At 43.1% G+C, this 16,063-nt stretch overlaps 1 protein-coding gene across 1 annotated transcript; it reads left to right on the top strand.

Annotated features, from left to right (window-relative positions):
- The first annotated feature begins 435 nt into the window (after nt 1-435).
- LOC117401239 (major facilitator superfamily domain-containing protein 12) lies at nt 436-9,352 on the top strand. The gene is made up of 10 exons (XM_034001783.3): nt 436-1,225; nt 1,664-1,874; nt 4,607-4,739; nt 4,933-5,133; nt 5,495-5,587; nt 5,966-6,058; nt 6,620-6,790; nt 7,181-7,275; nt 7,443-7,573; nt 7,862-9,352. Exons 1-10 carry the CDS (start codon nt 961-963, stop codon nt 7,939-7,941), a joined length of 1,473 nt encoding a protein of 490 aa, XP_033857674.2. The 5' UTR covers nt 436-960; the 3' UTR covers nt 7,942-9,352.
- The last annotated feature ends 6,711 nt before the right edge of the window (nt 9,353-16,063 follow it).

The following is a 16,063-nucleotide window of genomic DNA, read 5'->3' as shown; positions in this document are numbered from 1 at the left end:
AACAAACGGTTGCATTGGCTGTGTGCTGATGAGTGGTTAGTGTTTAGGACTGATATTATATTGCATCACTAAAATCTAACCACCCTTTACAATAGCGATAGTGTGCTTTTTTTTTTTAAAGATTTTAACGAGATGAGAAGAGGGGTGGGGCCAATACTTAGAGACTCGTTTGCAATGTTAACTCCGTAGAATGTATTTTACCAATTGACAGAATCTACACTGTCACGATTGTATTATTTGAATGTATGAAGCGTGACACAAACTCCCAACTACTACACGCTGAATTATCTCTGTGATTACAAAACACTGGCACTGCAAAGGGGTTCGCTGTCTTTTTAAAGAGAAACAATGACTAATGCGGCGGTTTGAGAAACACGGGCCATTGTTAAACCCTCTAAGCCAACCCCTCCTTAATTCTGACTGGTTTAGTTTGGCTGATTGTGGGCAACGATTGGGCAAAACGGATGTCAATATGCTTCCTGCCAGGGGCAAACCTGTGGCAGACTAGATACATAAGCAGACGCGTCTGTGGCAGGATGTAGAGATAGCGATGAGAGAAGTATCGCATGTGACGGATACAGTGTTTACTCGTGCAGGGTGAGGGGGCGAAGGGGATTTTAGACCAGGATATTAAAAGGGAAACAAAATAGACGGAATGTCTGTTTCCAATGCTTGTGTTATTGCTGTAGCTGGTACTGCAGTGTAATATATTCCTGGTATTCTGTGCTGTGTTCATTTTCACTTTTGTTTTTGAAGACGAAGGGGTGTTGTTTTCGTAGATTTCAGTGACATGTGTGTTGTTTAGTTTGCCGGTGAAATGATCTGCATGTGTTTAGTATTTTCGATTACCGTCGTAAGTAAGGTTTTAGACGTATCGATACTCCTAACAGTTAATATTGCTCTAGCTTAGGTCAAAATTAAATCCGTTTAACACCAAAAGGGAGCGTAGATATAATTACAATGGCAGATGACATTTCGTTATCGTTATGTGCCCGTTTGAGTTACTCTGTCGGTCATTTTCTGAACGACCTGTGCGCTTCGATGTGGTTTACCTATTTGCTGGTCTATTACCACTCCGTGCTGGGGTTCAATAATACCGTCGCTGGGGTGCTGCTGCTTGTCGGACAGATAGCGGACGGGATCTGCACCCCGCTTATAGGTTACGAGTCTGACCGGACGCCGGGGTGCCGGAATTATGGCAAGAGAAAGTCCTGGCATCTTGTAGGTGAGTACATTAACCGGAAGCACGGTTATCCGATTTTCAGAGTGAACGGGGAATTTTTTTTTTTTCTACAATTCATTGACGGTGTAGCAACACTGGAGCCATTCAAATATCCGTAAATAATAATAATAACACAGTCATTGGGTGTATTTCTTGTATGTAGAAAAATACTGCTTTTGCCCATTCCATTTGTAGGAGTCAATCTCATTTGCCGTAGAGCCTGTATTTCAGGAAAATATTTCCTCGTAGAGCTGCCGTTCTGTGTTTTATTTCTCTTTCGAAGCACGAAGACTTGATTTTTCTTTTCCCCTGAAATCTGTCTGAACGCATTCATTGGTTTGTTGATTTATGTATTGTACCCTTACAAAAAACATTTTCAATTTGCCACGACTGGTCACCATAGTAACCCAATGCGTCCGTCTCTCTGTTGTGTCCCCCCAGGTACGGTGAGCGTGCTCCTCTCGTTCCCGTTCATCTTTAACCCTTGTATGGGCTGTGCCGAGGGCACTCCTCAGTGGGTGGGACTCGTCTACTTCATCCCCTTCATCGTTGTCTTCCAGTTCGGCTGGGCAGCTACACAGATCTCCCACCTCTCACTGATTCCGGAGCTTGTCACCAACGACCAGGAGAAAGTGGAGCTCACTGCCTACAGGTAACCAAGCGCTGAGCATCACCAGGCTTGACACCCCCTTCACAAAGTCAAAGAGCAAACTCCCTTTAAGCACACAATCATTTGGTGTTGTATATTGATTGAGCTTTTATTATTATTATTATTATTATTATTATTATTATTATTATTATTATTATTATTAGTTTATTTAGCAGACGCCTTTATCAAAGGCGACTTACAGAGACGAGGGTGTGTGAACTATGCATCAGCTGCAGAGTCACTTAAAACTACGTCTCACCCGAAAGACGGAGCACAAGGAGGTTAAGTGACTTGCTCAGTGTCACACAATGAGTCAGTGGCTGAGGTGGTCTTTGAACCGGGGACTTCCTGGTTACAAGCCCAGTTCTTTAACCACTGGACCACACAGCCTCATCCTTTTAAAACGGAGAGCATGGCTTGGTAGATTTAATTTAAAACATTTGAAAAGTTTCCATAGAGAATCACCCACTCCCCATGTAAACTGGCGACCAGATGTGAGAGGTTCGTGGGCATGCATACTAATACTATGTGAACCAATCAGGGGACAGTGGACATGCATACCATTGCTATGTGAACCAATCAGGTTACAGTCCAAGGAAAAATATTTCTTACAAAGGAATCTATAACTACCTGGTGCCCAGAACTCTACAGGACCTCTGGCACTCCCTCATGGGCGTGTTTGGTATAGCAGGCTGACTGGGGACCACATTGAATTTACTCACAAACCACAGGTTGATAGTCTCTGGCTGTTATGGCTGGATTTCACTTTTAGCTGTAGTTGCAGAATGCTGCTGGAGGTGGTAAGATAATGAATTCTCAGCCCCGATACAGAGCACTGTGTGTTTTATTCGTGGCTTAGCCTGCGGTTACTGGTTGACACCAATATCATTGCACAGGAAGACCACCTGCTTCATACTACAGTGTGTTTTAAAGAATGTACATGTGACCAGAAGCATCTTAGATGCTCTTTCAGAGTAAGCAGCTTTTCTGAGAATTTCTTTTTTCAAACTTTGCAGCGAGCCTCTGTATGTTTCATTTTAAGGTACTGGAGTTCTTAAAGCAGGTTGTGATCTGCATGTTGAAAAATGTCAAGTGCTTATCTTTCCTGTGAAATGTCAAGACAGAAATAATCTTTAGAAATTGCGGTTTTCCTGTTCAGCAGTCGAAGCCCCAGGTGCTAGGCTTTTGCATTATTTGTACTGGGTTTTTTTGCAACCTGGGTTCAATGTGGTTTATGAATAAATTCGCCAATCTCCAGCATTCTGTTTTTTTTTTCACTGCTAAATTGTATTGTGAAGGAATATTCTACAAATTGTAAAATCCACAGCCCTTTTTTTTAACAGTACAGTAAATCATTTATCAGGTGATTTTTTTTTTTTTTTAAACATCTTTTATTTCAACATTTACCTGCTTCATTGAAACGCACATCCTGGAGTTTTAAACCCCACCTCTCATGCCCCTTGTATGGATTCTCGTTAGGTAACTTCCACTGTCAGGGCCGGTGTGGAGAGATCGAGTTTTGCCAGCCCGCAAGCCTAACTGGGGTTGCCTGACAAGAGTCCCAATTAAAATGGATTTGAACTCGGATCTGCTGCTGATGGACATGAACGAGTCTGATTTCAGACCGCTTTCAAGTCAGTCCCAGAGTCAGATGGAAACATAGCCTTGTTGTAAGTTCAAACATTTAATCATGATTGTTCGACACTGCGGCTTTAAACAACCCAGTGGTTTTGATTACTGTGAGCTGTGGAGTTATGTGGCCCCGCAGTAAGTGGGAACCCCCTTGCCCCATGCATGTGGAGAGCTTCCTAGAAACTCTTTGTTGTTTTGGTTTTTGAAACACCGGGATTCCCCTATTCAAGGGGAATCCCGTTCCAGATATGTGCAGAGAGTGGGAAGCAGGGAAGATCAAGCGCTTCCTTAATATAATCTAGACCAAATACTATTTACAGCTTGGAATACTAAATCTTCAACGGCAACACAAATGAGATTCACATGCACATACGTTTGTGTAACTGCCTGTAAAATGACCGGCTCCTTGGTTATGCGTGCACCAGTATTCTGTCATAAGTAAGTGGAATCTAGTGCATGGTTAAGATTTTTGGATCTAGGCTATATCTTAGGAACAGGGTGCTTGAATTTGTTCAAACATGGTTGGGGTTTTCTTTCTTTTCATTAAAAATAGCCTCCTCTGCAGTCCTTGCTGTGCTTTGGGTTTGATTTCCTTCCTTGCGTTACTTCTGCTTCTCTGAAAGTGCAGACGTCACACTGCAGGCTCTGTTCATTTGTGGGTGTGTCTAGAATAAGATCATAATCTGTAGATTCAGACGTGACTACACAGTTAAATGGTGTGTGTGGAAATCAACTGCAACCCCCACTATCCCTTGCATAGTTCATGTAAGAGCATCTACTGTAGATAAACCTGTCAAGAATATGTGGCACGTACTTTTGTATAACTGGGCAATCCCTCCTGACATTAAGCAGGTGACGTCTCTCACCTAGAAGATGCATCTCCCAGTTTCAGTCATGATGGGCAAGACAGCAGACCTGACTTTGATAGGGGGCTAATCGGCACTTGGTTGGCAGGTGCTTCCGCACCCAAAACTATTCAGTATGACTGTCTTCAGACTGACTCTCAAGATGATGGAATTGGAGGCAGTGGCAATCCTGGCATTGCATCCCTTTTGACCGTGTTCTGGCTGGATTTCAAATTGCAAATCTTGTTGTCCCTGCAGGTACGCTTTCACTGTGATTGCCAACATCGCTGTCTATGGGGTGGCCTGGCTACTGTTTTACTTTCAGGCTGGCCAGACGGGCGACCCAACGCAGACGGAGAGCCTGGGCAGGCAGGACATCCCTATCTTTAGGGTAGGTTCCTGTGGGATAATGTCTGAATTGAATTCCACTGCCTGGAGTGACAGGCTTTGACTGACCACTGCCAGCAACCAGAATCAAGATGTTGTAGCCCCCTAAATTAGGAAGTTGTTTAATTTTCCCCCTTAAAAGTTCTCATATACTCTGCACAACCCTAACTCATTTTTATTAATCTTTTTATTTTCAGAATCTAGCCCTCATAGTAATTGGGTTAGGGTCGGTGTTCTCGTTGCTATTCCATATTGGAACAAAGGAGAAAGGGCGCCCCCTGCCTGCCGCCTCATGTCCTGCAGATGAGCGGCAGCCCCTGATCACCAGGTCCCAGGACGCTGGAGGGTGCTCCCTGCTACAGTGGAAGCACTGGCTGCTAGAACCTGCCTTCTATCAGGTGAGCAAATCCAGGACCTGTGACAGAAAGCTGTGCAAGTCCGGATTCCTGCATCATGAATATCCGCAGTCCTTACGTATGCTTGTCACGCTCATCCAATTGTGATGAAACGTGGCATTCGCATTATTTAACATGAGAGTATCTGATTGGGGTGGATAGATATCTCTGTCTGTACCTCCCTCTGTATGCCTTTTAATGCCACTTATCCAATGGCCATGAGACTGTTCATTTCCACTTCCTGTTCTGCACTGTGTGTTGCGTCGTGGTAATACACGTCTGCCTGCCTCCCACGGGTGTCATTTTGAATGTGCAGCCGTGGCTTGGTTGTCTGTCACTGACATGCTTGTTTGTCTTTCCCTAGGTGGCAGGGCTGTACATGTGCACAAGACTAATTGTGAACCTATCCCAGACTTACATATCTATGTACCTGACAAACTCGCTCTTTCTGCCCAAGGTATGTGCTGTAAAATCCATCCCGGCTCTTATAAATCCAAAGATTACTTTCTATACTGTTCTTTGTAATGTTGAATTACTTTAATGTCTTACGTACGTTATGCATAATATCCTAAAAGTGAAGTGAGAAATGGTTTTAGGAATGACCGCTAGGATTGCGCAACTGCATTTTAATCAGGGTTCGGGTCAGTTCCCTTTTGTTAAATTCCAATTAATTTTTAAAATTTCCAATAGCTTTTACGACATAGGCTTTATTGAGCAAACATGTACACCTTGTCAGCATCGCCTGCAATTACAATACAACTGATCCATTCAAGTTGTACGTATGTTTGCAATGTGGAACTGAGGAGTCGCACTGTGCTTGTTTCCCTCTTGACAGAACTACATCGCTACGATCCCCCTGGTGATGTACGTCAGTGGATTCATGTCCTCCTTGATCATGAAGCCAGTCAACAAGTGGATCGGCAGAAACGTGAGTCGCTTGACAAGGCGCTCTTTCAAGTCGTCTCTATGAACGTAACCCATAGTGAGAGCACAGCAGTGTGTCGTAAAGCACGTGTAAGCAATGGGCAGCCCAGAGAGAGGAAGTAAAATACACGACAAACCGTGGTAAATGCGGAGTACAGTGCACATTTAGAAATACTCAGATATACCTAGTAAATGTAACAATACACTACAGTAATATATATATATATTTATTTCCTGTTGTAACTAGCGCCATTCGCACCTCTGCAGGGATATTGTCTCATACGTGCAAAATCAGAACACGCGCGTTGCTGTGAATGGCAACAGAAGAGATCCTTCACACTTTAACACATCACACAGTAACATAAGAATATGAATCCGCTCCTTTTAAAATATATATTTATAGGTAGATTGTGGCATGTGAGATTTCTTAAGTGCATTATTTTTTTATTTATTTTTATAGTGCTTAATACGTTTTTTCTTTCCTGCGTGATGCATTGTGAATTTCTTCTCCTGTCCTGTTGTGAGAGGCCTGCATTAATGGTGCTGTCTGAACGTCTTGCTGTAGATGACATACTTTGTAGGCCTGCTGCTGATCCTGGCCTTTGCCTGTTGGGTGTTGCTGGACCATAAGATGGGGAAGTCGGTGTATGGCGCCGCCGTGCTGCTGGGTGCTGGCTCAGCCACCATCTTAGTGACCTCGCTCTCAATGACCGCCGACCTGATTGGGAGAAACACTGTAAGGAATTCAAATCAAAGCACTCCTATTTTAGCACTGTGTTGATTTCATAAACAAGAAAAGCTGTCCTTTCCTCACCTTTACAATCGAGGACCAACCCATGGCGATTAAACTTCTTTTAAAAAGCAGATTGAAAGCGGATTTTACTCTCATCCGGGGCCGCTGATGTTTTTACTGTAAACTGACAAATCAAAACGTGTTACTAAACTAGCAAACGGAACTGATTGGTCAGGCTAGCTTGACCTTTCGCCAAACCCAACGCGAGCCACCGCTGTGGAACCTGGCGTGTGTATTTCTGTGTGGAGTTTAATCAGACTGCATCAGCTCTTGGGTGTCTTGAGATGGCACAGGAGCAGTACTGGCAGTGATCTGTTTCTGTTTGTTTTTCAGCAAAGCGGTGCCTTCGTGTACGGGGCGATGAGCTTCACTGACAAAGTGGCCAATGGAATAAGCGTGATGATAATTCAGGCTCTGCACCCATGCCAGTAAGCGTTCACTTCCAAACACTGTCCTTCCTTCACTGGAACCAATTTCAAACAGAAAGAACATTTGTCAGCATTCGTTTTTGAAATGCAGCCTTGTGTTGTTATACAGTGACTGAGAGGGACTTGGTCATTTCTGATTCAGGTATTTTCTCCCCTCTCTGGTTCAGCACACAGGTGTGCTGTCCTGCTTGCGTCTGGTTCTACCACAGCGTCATGGTGATTGTTACCGGGGGCGTGGCCATTGTGGCGACGTTCTGCCTGTGCAGCATCCTGATCTGGCCAATCGGGATCCGAGTCCGTAAGTACTCTGTCTCGGCACTACATTTTTAGGGGGGCACATGGGTAGCAATTGTCGAGATTCGATCAGCCTGTACCCCGCTAGGAGAGAGCAACTGCTGGATTTATTTTTAGAGCATTTTGCAGCACCAGGGAATCTACAAGGATGTGTCCAACTTTTTAAAGGGGTAACCCTGCTGTGTAATACCACCACCTACTGGCTGTAAATTGTACTGCAATTGGAGCCCCCTGTTGGCTTTTAGCTAAAAAGGCTGATTCGTTACCACCCTCTCTTGTGACTCCGTTTCAGGTCAGCCAGCTGTCTCGGGCCTGCTGGGGGCTTCATCATCGCTCAGAGAAGACATTGAAGATGACCGAAGTGTCAACTAAAGAAACCGCTCTCGAAACCATTCTCAGGGAGCGCTGTGCTGTCCCTGTATTAATGATCCCCTTTTCTCTGCTCCAAGCAGGCAGGTCTCTCAATGTCATTCTCCCTGTACTGTGCACTACATTGGAGAGGGAAAGCAGTTCTGGTCAAACATTTATTCTGATAGAATAGTGCTCAATGAGAACAGGTCTGACCAGTGCTGTAGTGTGTGGAAACCTCAGCTCTGCCAGGGGAACCAGAAACCTCATTTTAAATGAATTTGGTGTTTTTTGGAAAAAGACAAATGTGCTGATCATTAAGTCCAAAGTGTAAAAATTGCCTTTTTGAATTTTATTTTGACTATAAAATCCATCCTAAATCTAAAGGGAGATTTGTTTGTAAATGCAAACAAAATTTTAGATCCATTGCAATTTACTGCCTTCATCTAAAATAAAGAGGATGTGTACCTGACCTGCCCAAGCGAGCATCACATCGTACAAGAGACCCACAGAGCTGATCTTTAACACACAAGATGAACATGTCTTAGATAACGTTGAGAAAAACAACGTGGAAGGGCATTCCACCTATCCTCCATGCTCAGGGGTGTGTTCTTTTGTCTTTCTCACTCCGATACATCTAAAAGCATTTATCTTTAAACCTGTCTTGAGGCTGTGGGAGTTTTTACAGTAATAATTCCAGTTGTGAAGTTACCATGCTGTCTTGTGCACATATAGCTTTTGTACCTTTTTTTTTGTATTTGAGGATTAAAGGGAATGTTCTGTGGGCTGCAATAATCTCCTCCCGAGATCGCTGCATGAATGCAGTCGGGAGGCTGTGCCTCCACTGTGAGGAGCAGTGAGACGCTCCTGGGATCCGGTGCCCAGCTTTCTCCTTTTATTTGTAACCCAGTGCTTTTTAAAGGTCATTTTGCATTGCTATGTAAAGATGGAAATTGATGTGATGTTGCAATCATTCTGAGGGGTTGTGTTGTCAAGTCCGGGTTCATATTTTCTATAGCTTGCCTGCAGAATCCTAACTACCGGCTATTGAAAAGACTTCCTAGCTCCATTCAAGTCATGTGACAATGTGACCTTTCAACTCTGTGGCCACACCTGCGCTCTTTATATGTTTTGTATAGATTTAGAAAAAAAAAATATCAATATAGAATACTACATATTTTAAGAGCCCTGTCTTTTGTTATCATAGGGCTACACTACTCTGTCAAGTGTTTTTACTACAAATTTCAATCATTTCCAGATAAAAAAAGGGATTATGTATTCAAGGGATTATGCATTGATGTGTAAAATAATGTTGTATATTATTGTATATAATTCGACCAATAGTCATTTATTTTACATTGAACTACTATAAAAAGATGATATGAAAATGATTACTGTGTTGGTAATGCTAAAATAAAAATAACATTTTTCTTAAGACTTATTTTCAGTAATTGATTTAAACTGTTGTATTTTTATTTACCAATTATGAAACTACACTATAGTTTCTAATGTCTAATGTGTTTAAATTTTGACCATCCTCCATGTAATTATCCCTAGTCATTTATCATTCTGCACCAGTGCATTGTAACCCTAGTTTGTGAAGTACAGTCTTCTGAAGCTAATAGATTTTTATTGCTTGAAGAAAGTACTTGGGATGGACCCACCCATTCATCTCATCGAGGGGGTGCTTTGTGTCTTAAAGCTCTTTATTTCTTTGCTCACCCTTAACCAAGCCAGCTGGTATGGTCCAGGTCCAGATGATGATAATTGAAAAATGAAAAAGCGGTTCTTGAATTCTTCCACCCTCCCACCTTCTCTGCATGTGCCTGGCACGGAGTGCAGGGATGGGTTCCAGCGCTGGGAATGACCAGCAGCACATTGTTTAGAAATGTGGTTGAAAAACATATCATCACAACTCACTAAGGGAGCCACAAGCTGCTTATGAGGGGCTTTCTGTTGAGCAAGATACTTCTAAGAAGTCCCCTCTCTGCCCCGTGTGCTTTCTCAGAAAAGGCTTCTTGCCCAGATAGGATAATTAAAGCAAGCTGATTGAAAAAGTGAAGGAGGCCCAAGATGATAGGCAGTGGGATACACCTTGTTCTGTTCGTGCGTTTTCATCGCATCACGCTGGATTGCTTTAGATTGGTATTCGAATGTCCGTCTACCACGGCGAAACATTGGATTGGCTTGGAGATTCAAATATCTTGCTTGCCGACGTCTACCATAGAGCCCCTGGATGTAACGAGGCAGTTGGCTTGTTCATGGGATCGGAGGACGCCCACATTTCAGTGCTCCTGAACCATTGGGGTGGAATTGCTGCCATGAGGGAACAGAATTGGGCATTCTAAACTGGGGAGAAGAAGAATTAGGACACTAAATGTATTAATAAATAAATAAGGTCAGTTTTGCAAGTTTATTATTTTGTGCCTTCAAGAAAAAAAAAAAGCCTTTTGGGATATCGTTCTAATACTAGTCTTATTACCCTGTTGAAACCGTTCCAACAGTTATTAATACTCAACGGTACTGGAGCACACTGCCTGGTTACTATAAGAGCCAGGCACGATCAGTGTGTATGGTGTTCATGTCACTGTGATACGGACTGGACTAGACTAGGTTAAACTGTTCCAGCACATCCTAATACAGGCCTGCAGGCCTCTCTGCCTATAAAAAGAGCTAAATGGCTGCTATATTATTAAGTCAACCGGCTTGGAGCATCTCGGACACAGGGAAATCCAGCTGTCTACACTAACCAGTTGGTAGTTTAGTTGTTGTTTTTTTTTTTCTGGCAAAAGCAAGCTGTAAAGCAGATGTTGTTTATAAACCAGGCTGGATTAAGGGGCTGTGTTCAGTGTGGTGGGGTGTCTGTGTGTGTGCGTGCTCATGGACGGATGTGCTTGCTTGTGTGCTAAACAGACCCTAATCCTCATAAGCTGCTTTAAGGAAGCTTCTCCCCAGCAAGTTTCACTCATGCAAAAACAATCAGGGCTTGGACCACTTGAAGGTCCCTGACAGGCACGCAAAGGCCTGTTCATGGATTGTCAGAAGGAGGTATGAGGGAGCGTGGCACGTGGTAGCCCCCATTTCAGGGCTTATTTAAAGCTACAGTAGTCCCAGTCCGGTTCCATTTTGCACAGCCTTGGAATCTGCAGTGTTCCATCGTGGAGTTTTTGTAAGTAACACTCAGAGCAGCGCCGGTGATCCACTCAACTGTTTGAATTTTGAGGGTGCTAATTTGGTTTTGATTACGACAAGACCGAATCGCAGGCAAAATCCGAGCTGTGCATTGGCTTGATTAGATTGTTGTTTTTTTCTTCCTTGTATGCAATTAAACACTTTGACATATAGTTAATTATTATTCATCACCAAACACATGTTACAGGCCAGGAATTCTTAATGAACATAAACCACATTTTCTATGCACAGGATGACATCTGCACAAGCTTTACCCTTAATGGTGATGGATATTTCATGAAAATCGCATTAGTACTGTTAACATCTAACATCAAAAAACGGAAACACCCGCCATAACACTGTCAATAAGGCTCGGGCTAACCTTTAGACCATGGTGAGTCTGAAAGATGTTCTGGAGGGAAGTTGTGCTCTTACAATAAAACAACATTCTCATAAGGAACCTGTTGATTCAATGTTGATATTTTTTTTTTTTTCAGACTCGGACGAGGCCAGTGCATGATGAATTGAATTCTAGGCACCCCTCTGACCCCACATAGCTTCCTATGCGCTGCACTGAATTCAGGCTCAGGTGAGACGAGTCTTTACTGTAAAAATCTTCAAAAACCAGGAGTAAACTTTAAGAAGATACACAACCTTAAAAGAGTTCAAACAGCTGTTTGTTTGTTTTTTTATTAAGCCCTAACCAGACCCAACCCTGGTAACATAGCTGAGCTGGAGCAAAATTCAAGGCTCCAGGGGGGATATGAGAATAATACCAATGAATGACTATTCCAGACTGTATACTGTATCACTGCAAAACTGGATTGGTTGAGGAGAAGTTAGTGTAAATCACCCAGAGTAGCTTTGCAAACCTGAGAAGGGAAGTTGTATTTTGGGTATAATAAAACAGTTGTAATTAGTGGTGGCTGTACCACAGCCTGGCCAGAGTACCATATTATCCTGCAAAATCTCCAGGAGGGGTCTGTCTGCCCCATCTGGATTCAATAAAACACACCCTCAATCACTATCTCAATTACTACCTAATTAGGATAATGGGAAGCAATGAGGGATAATGAAGCCATAATGGAGGGGCTGCGTTTCTCAACACAAAGACACCCATGCATTGTTGACCAAGGATGGGGCTGCCATTAATTTTCCTCCACAAAATTAACACTTTTTAAAGGACTTTTGCAGAAAGACTGCCCGGGGCAGGGGAACATGTGTACCACGTCTCTGAGAAACGTTTGGGAACCTCTTTCCTTCTCATTCGAATCTGATATATGTCTCCAGAACGTTTTTCCTTAAACCGCTGTATTTGAAATATGTCTCGTCTGAAAGAAGCAAGATTAATTTTGTTATTGCAAATTCTGTATTCTGTAATATCCCTTATAAAAGTTTACGACAGTAAAAGCATAGGAAAGTGTAATAAAGCATAGTGAAGGCATTGTGAAGCCCTGAGAGGTATGGTAAAGCATATTAAAAAATATGTCAAACCAATAAACTGATAAATGCATATCATAATCAAGGGGAAAGCATGAGAAAACTGTAAAATGATCATGCAAAGTTAGTGTGGGTAACTTCTATAAGTTGAGCTGTATCTCTCAGTATTGGTCCTAATTTGCAATGCAGGTTTAAGACACATAATTTTGCCCAGTCAAACAAGATGACCTCTCTTGTACAATAAGAAACACCCTACATATAAGGATCGGAAAGCTGCTGTTGGTTCTGGAAAACACAGAGTGTTTAACCACCGTGGCTCAATAAATCCCAGATGTGTCCAAAACACAAGACAACCCGTGCCTCCCACAACCGGAAAACTCCAAGGGGACCCCACAAACTGTCACCCCAGATGCAGATTAGCAAGATATGAGAGTCGCTGCTAATTGTAATGTTTTGTGATTCTGTAATTACAGCGCACGCCAACGGCTTTTAAAACTCAGCTTCTCTGTATATTCAAACAAACAGCACAAGAGTGTATGATGGGGGATATGATGGGGGATGGGATGGGGGGGGGGGGGGGGGGAGATAAAGTCTGACTGAGGCAAATACTTTGTGTTGTTTAAATTACATGGTGGACAGACACTTCCTTAATGTCAGGCATGCTCCTACTATGATTAAGCAAGTGTTTATGGGTCTAGACGCTGCTAACCCACACCCACGCCCCAGTTTGCAGGGACTCCTGTAGAAAACACTGTGCAACTATACGAAACATCTCTGTTTTCCCCAGAGCGCGCACATGCAGAGGGGTCCTCATAATCCTGTACTAAACACAGGACCTGAAAGGTAAAAAAAAATATTTGTATAAATTGGAATCTGAAACCTCTACAGAGTGTGAGAAAAGTGTGGTGAAGAGCGAGGCAGGTATGTCTTCTTGAGACTGTTTTGGCCCCACACATACACCCCACTAATCTGTGGTTGGTCTCAAAAAGAGTCTTTGTTCTCCAACAAGAAGAGGATCCCCATTTGAGAGAGAAGATAGCCGAGCGCACACCGCACTGTGTACTTTAAACCGGTGCTCAGGAAATTGGGGCCAGATGGTACAATCAACAGCCAGAAAATTCCATGTTTCCGACATCCTCCTGAGCAGAGAGCAGCATGGGATTCTCTTCCTGGCTCTCCCCACATTTGTTCTGAATACCAGATTCATTTGTGATAACGCACTTGCAAATATGCACTCGAAACAGTAGACTTCACAAAGCCGTATGACCTGAAACTATATTGTTTATTTATCTATTTATTGGTAATTTTTTTTTTTATTAAAACAAGCAAATATCCGGTGCTACAAAACAAAGGACTGTCGTTTTCTATTTATTCTACACATTTTTTTTTTAGTGATGTTAAAAATGAATTGCCCCGCTCTCCCTCCTATCCGTGCATGTCAGGAAGGTTTGCCCCCTGGACAGAGTTCGTGCCTCTGTGGTTGCTGAATGATTGGGCTAATGTCCAATGAAAAGAAATAACACAGCAGGCTTTCTGTTTTGTTTGTGTACTAGCGAGTTCAGCGCCTCGCTCTGATGCAGCATGCACAGAGTGACCACACGCTCTCAGAACCAGTGTTACTGCCTGTACAAGAATATGTTATTATTGCCAGAGTGAGTGAATCATTGTGGATAGATCAGGGTGGGGTGTGAGGGGGTGGACTGAGAGAGAGAGAGGCCAGGACTAGTCAGCCCAGAGGCCACAGATATTTTTATTTCTGCTCCCGCTGCTGTTTGGCAGCATCATCACCAGGGTTGGGCAACAATGACATTTACAGTTATCGGCTAAAAAAAATAATCCCAATCGTCTCAATAAATCCAGTTTTCACACGGCCTGTGACCTCAGCCTGATGCCTTTCAATGACCTGTCATTGTATTGTAGCAGTAGCAGTAGCAGTCGGGCCCCCACAGCCTTACACCATAGCACCACAGGAAATGACTGTACCATAATCATCACACAGATTGGTTCGCGTGCTTATATTTGGGTAAATGATGTTTTATGAGCAAATGCAGATACTCCTTTGGATTCCTTAGCTAAAACATACAAGTGTATTATTATAAAGCAGTGCAGTGCTGCTATATGTAACTGGTTGTGTTTGAACCCTAGATTTTGTCTCTATTAACACACACTTCACAACAGCCTTAAAAAAAAAAAAAAAAAGAAAGAAAAAGATCTTTGCATAAAAATCAAAAAATAAAACCCTACAAAAACCCACAACTGTTACCCGCACATTGAAGCATTAATGTGGGCAAAAGCCGGATGTTTGACTTTATTTCCACACACTTTAAAAGAAAAAGCCAGGCAGGGCCTTGAACCCAACATAAGTGTATAATGGGTCCCTTTCTTCCACTTAAAAAACATTGGAAGAGGGCCCTTTAACTGGCTGCAGCTGTGTGGTTATGGGTGAGAAGCTACAGATCATGATGGATTCTCAGATGCTTCTTCTACCTGTGTGTTCCTTTCCACGTGGGTCCATATAGCCAGGGGAGGCAAGCCACCGGGTACCCTTCAGTCACAACCCTGCTCTAGCCACTAAAACCAAGGGTCCATTCATGAAAGCGCAGGCAGCTTTGATGTCCTCTCACAGGGGGTAGTGAGGGGACCGAACAAGCAGGGATTTTTTTTTTTTTTTTTTTTCCACTGTTTTTTTTTTTAATGCTACAATATGCAAATGAAACTCCAAAAGACTGCCTCGCTTCCTGAGCTAAAAGATTCAGCAAACCGCCCACTTGATCATCAGACTACCGGCAAAGAGCAGAATGTGTTCCATGTTGGAGCTAATCGCTCCTTTCATTTTAGCTCAGCTGCTGGCACGACTGGCTTGACACTGAGGAGCGGTTGTGTGTTTTTTGTTTTGTTTTTTTGTTTATCCCTCTTCCCCCCTCCCCGCCTCCCCTTGCTTCCACTCTCCTCATCCCCAATCTTCTTAACCAGACTGTGAGGATGCTGGCAGTGTTCAGGGCTGCTGGGTCTGTTTGTCTGTGGCACCGCTGTGCGTCTGATTAATTCGGACCCTCTCGAGCGGTGGGCTCTCATGGAGGCGACGGGCACACAGGGCAGGGCCGCGGGCAGTGCTATCAAGTGGCAACTCTGTTACGATATGACAGCCAAGACGTGGTGGATGGTAAGTTGGCTCTTCAGTGGCCACTTGTTATTTTTTTCAGTTCTCTGCATTAATTAATGCTCACTTTTGTTCCATTATTGCTTTTTAATTTTTTCGTTCCCACTTCTAATTGGTCAGAATGGGCACCAATTAGAGGAACAGAGAATTAGAATACTTTGAGAATGACAGTAGTGTGTGCTGTTTATCTGGTACAGCCATGTGCTCTTTGGTTATGCTAGTCGTCTGTGCTGTATTTTTGTTGCTGTTGAATTTTTGGAGCCTTCTGGTTTAGATATTGATTTATCAAAAGTAGCTTTTGTAGGTTACTGTGGTTTAAAAGTAACTGGTTTGGTTTAATGATAATTTCTGGGGATGTGTAATTATAATTTATTA

The sequence above is a fragment of the Acipenser ruthenus genome, chromosome 49 (assembly GCF_902713425.1).
Source record: "Acipenser ruthenus chromosome 49, fAciRut3.2 maternal haplotype, whole genome shotgun sequence".
Classification (NCBI taxonomy): domain Eukaryota; kingdom Metazoa; phylum Chordata; class Actinopteri; order Acipenseriformes; family Acipenseridae; genus Acipenser; species Acipenser ruthenus.
The sequence above is the reverse complement of the archived record's forward strand: the minus strand, read 5'-3'. Positions and strand labels throughout refer to the sequence as shown.

Bases quoted from the DNA above. Each gene is read 5' to 3' on its own strand.
- LOC117401239 (XM_034001783.3), top strand. From the start codon at position 961: ATGGCAGATGACATTTCGTTATCGTTATGTGCCCGTTTGAGTTACTCT. The intron at 5,588-5,965 runs GTATGTGCTGTA...CCCTCTTGACAG, and splicing joins ACTCGCTCTTTCTGCCCAAG to AACTACATCGCTACGATCCC. The intron at 6,791-7,180 runs GTAAGGAATTCA...TTTGTTTTTCAG, and splicing joins ACCTGATTGGGAGAAACACT to CAAAGCGGTGCCTTCGTGTA.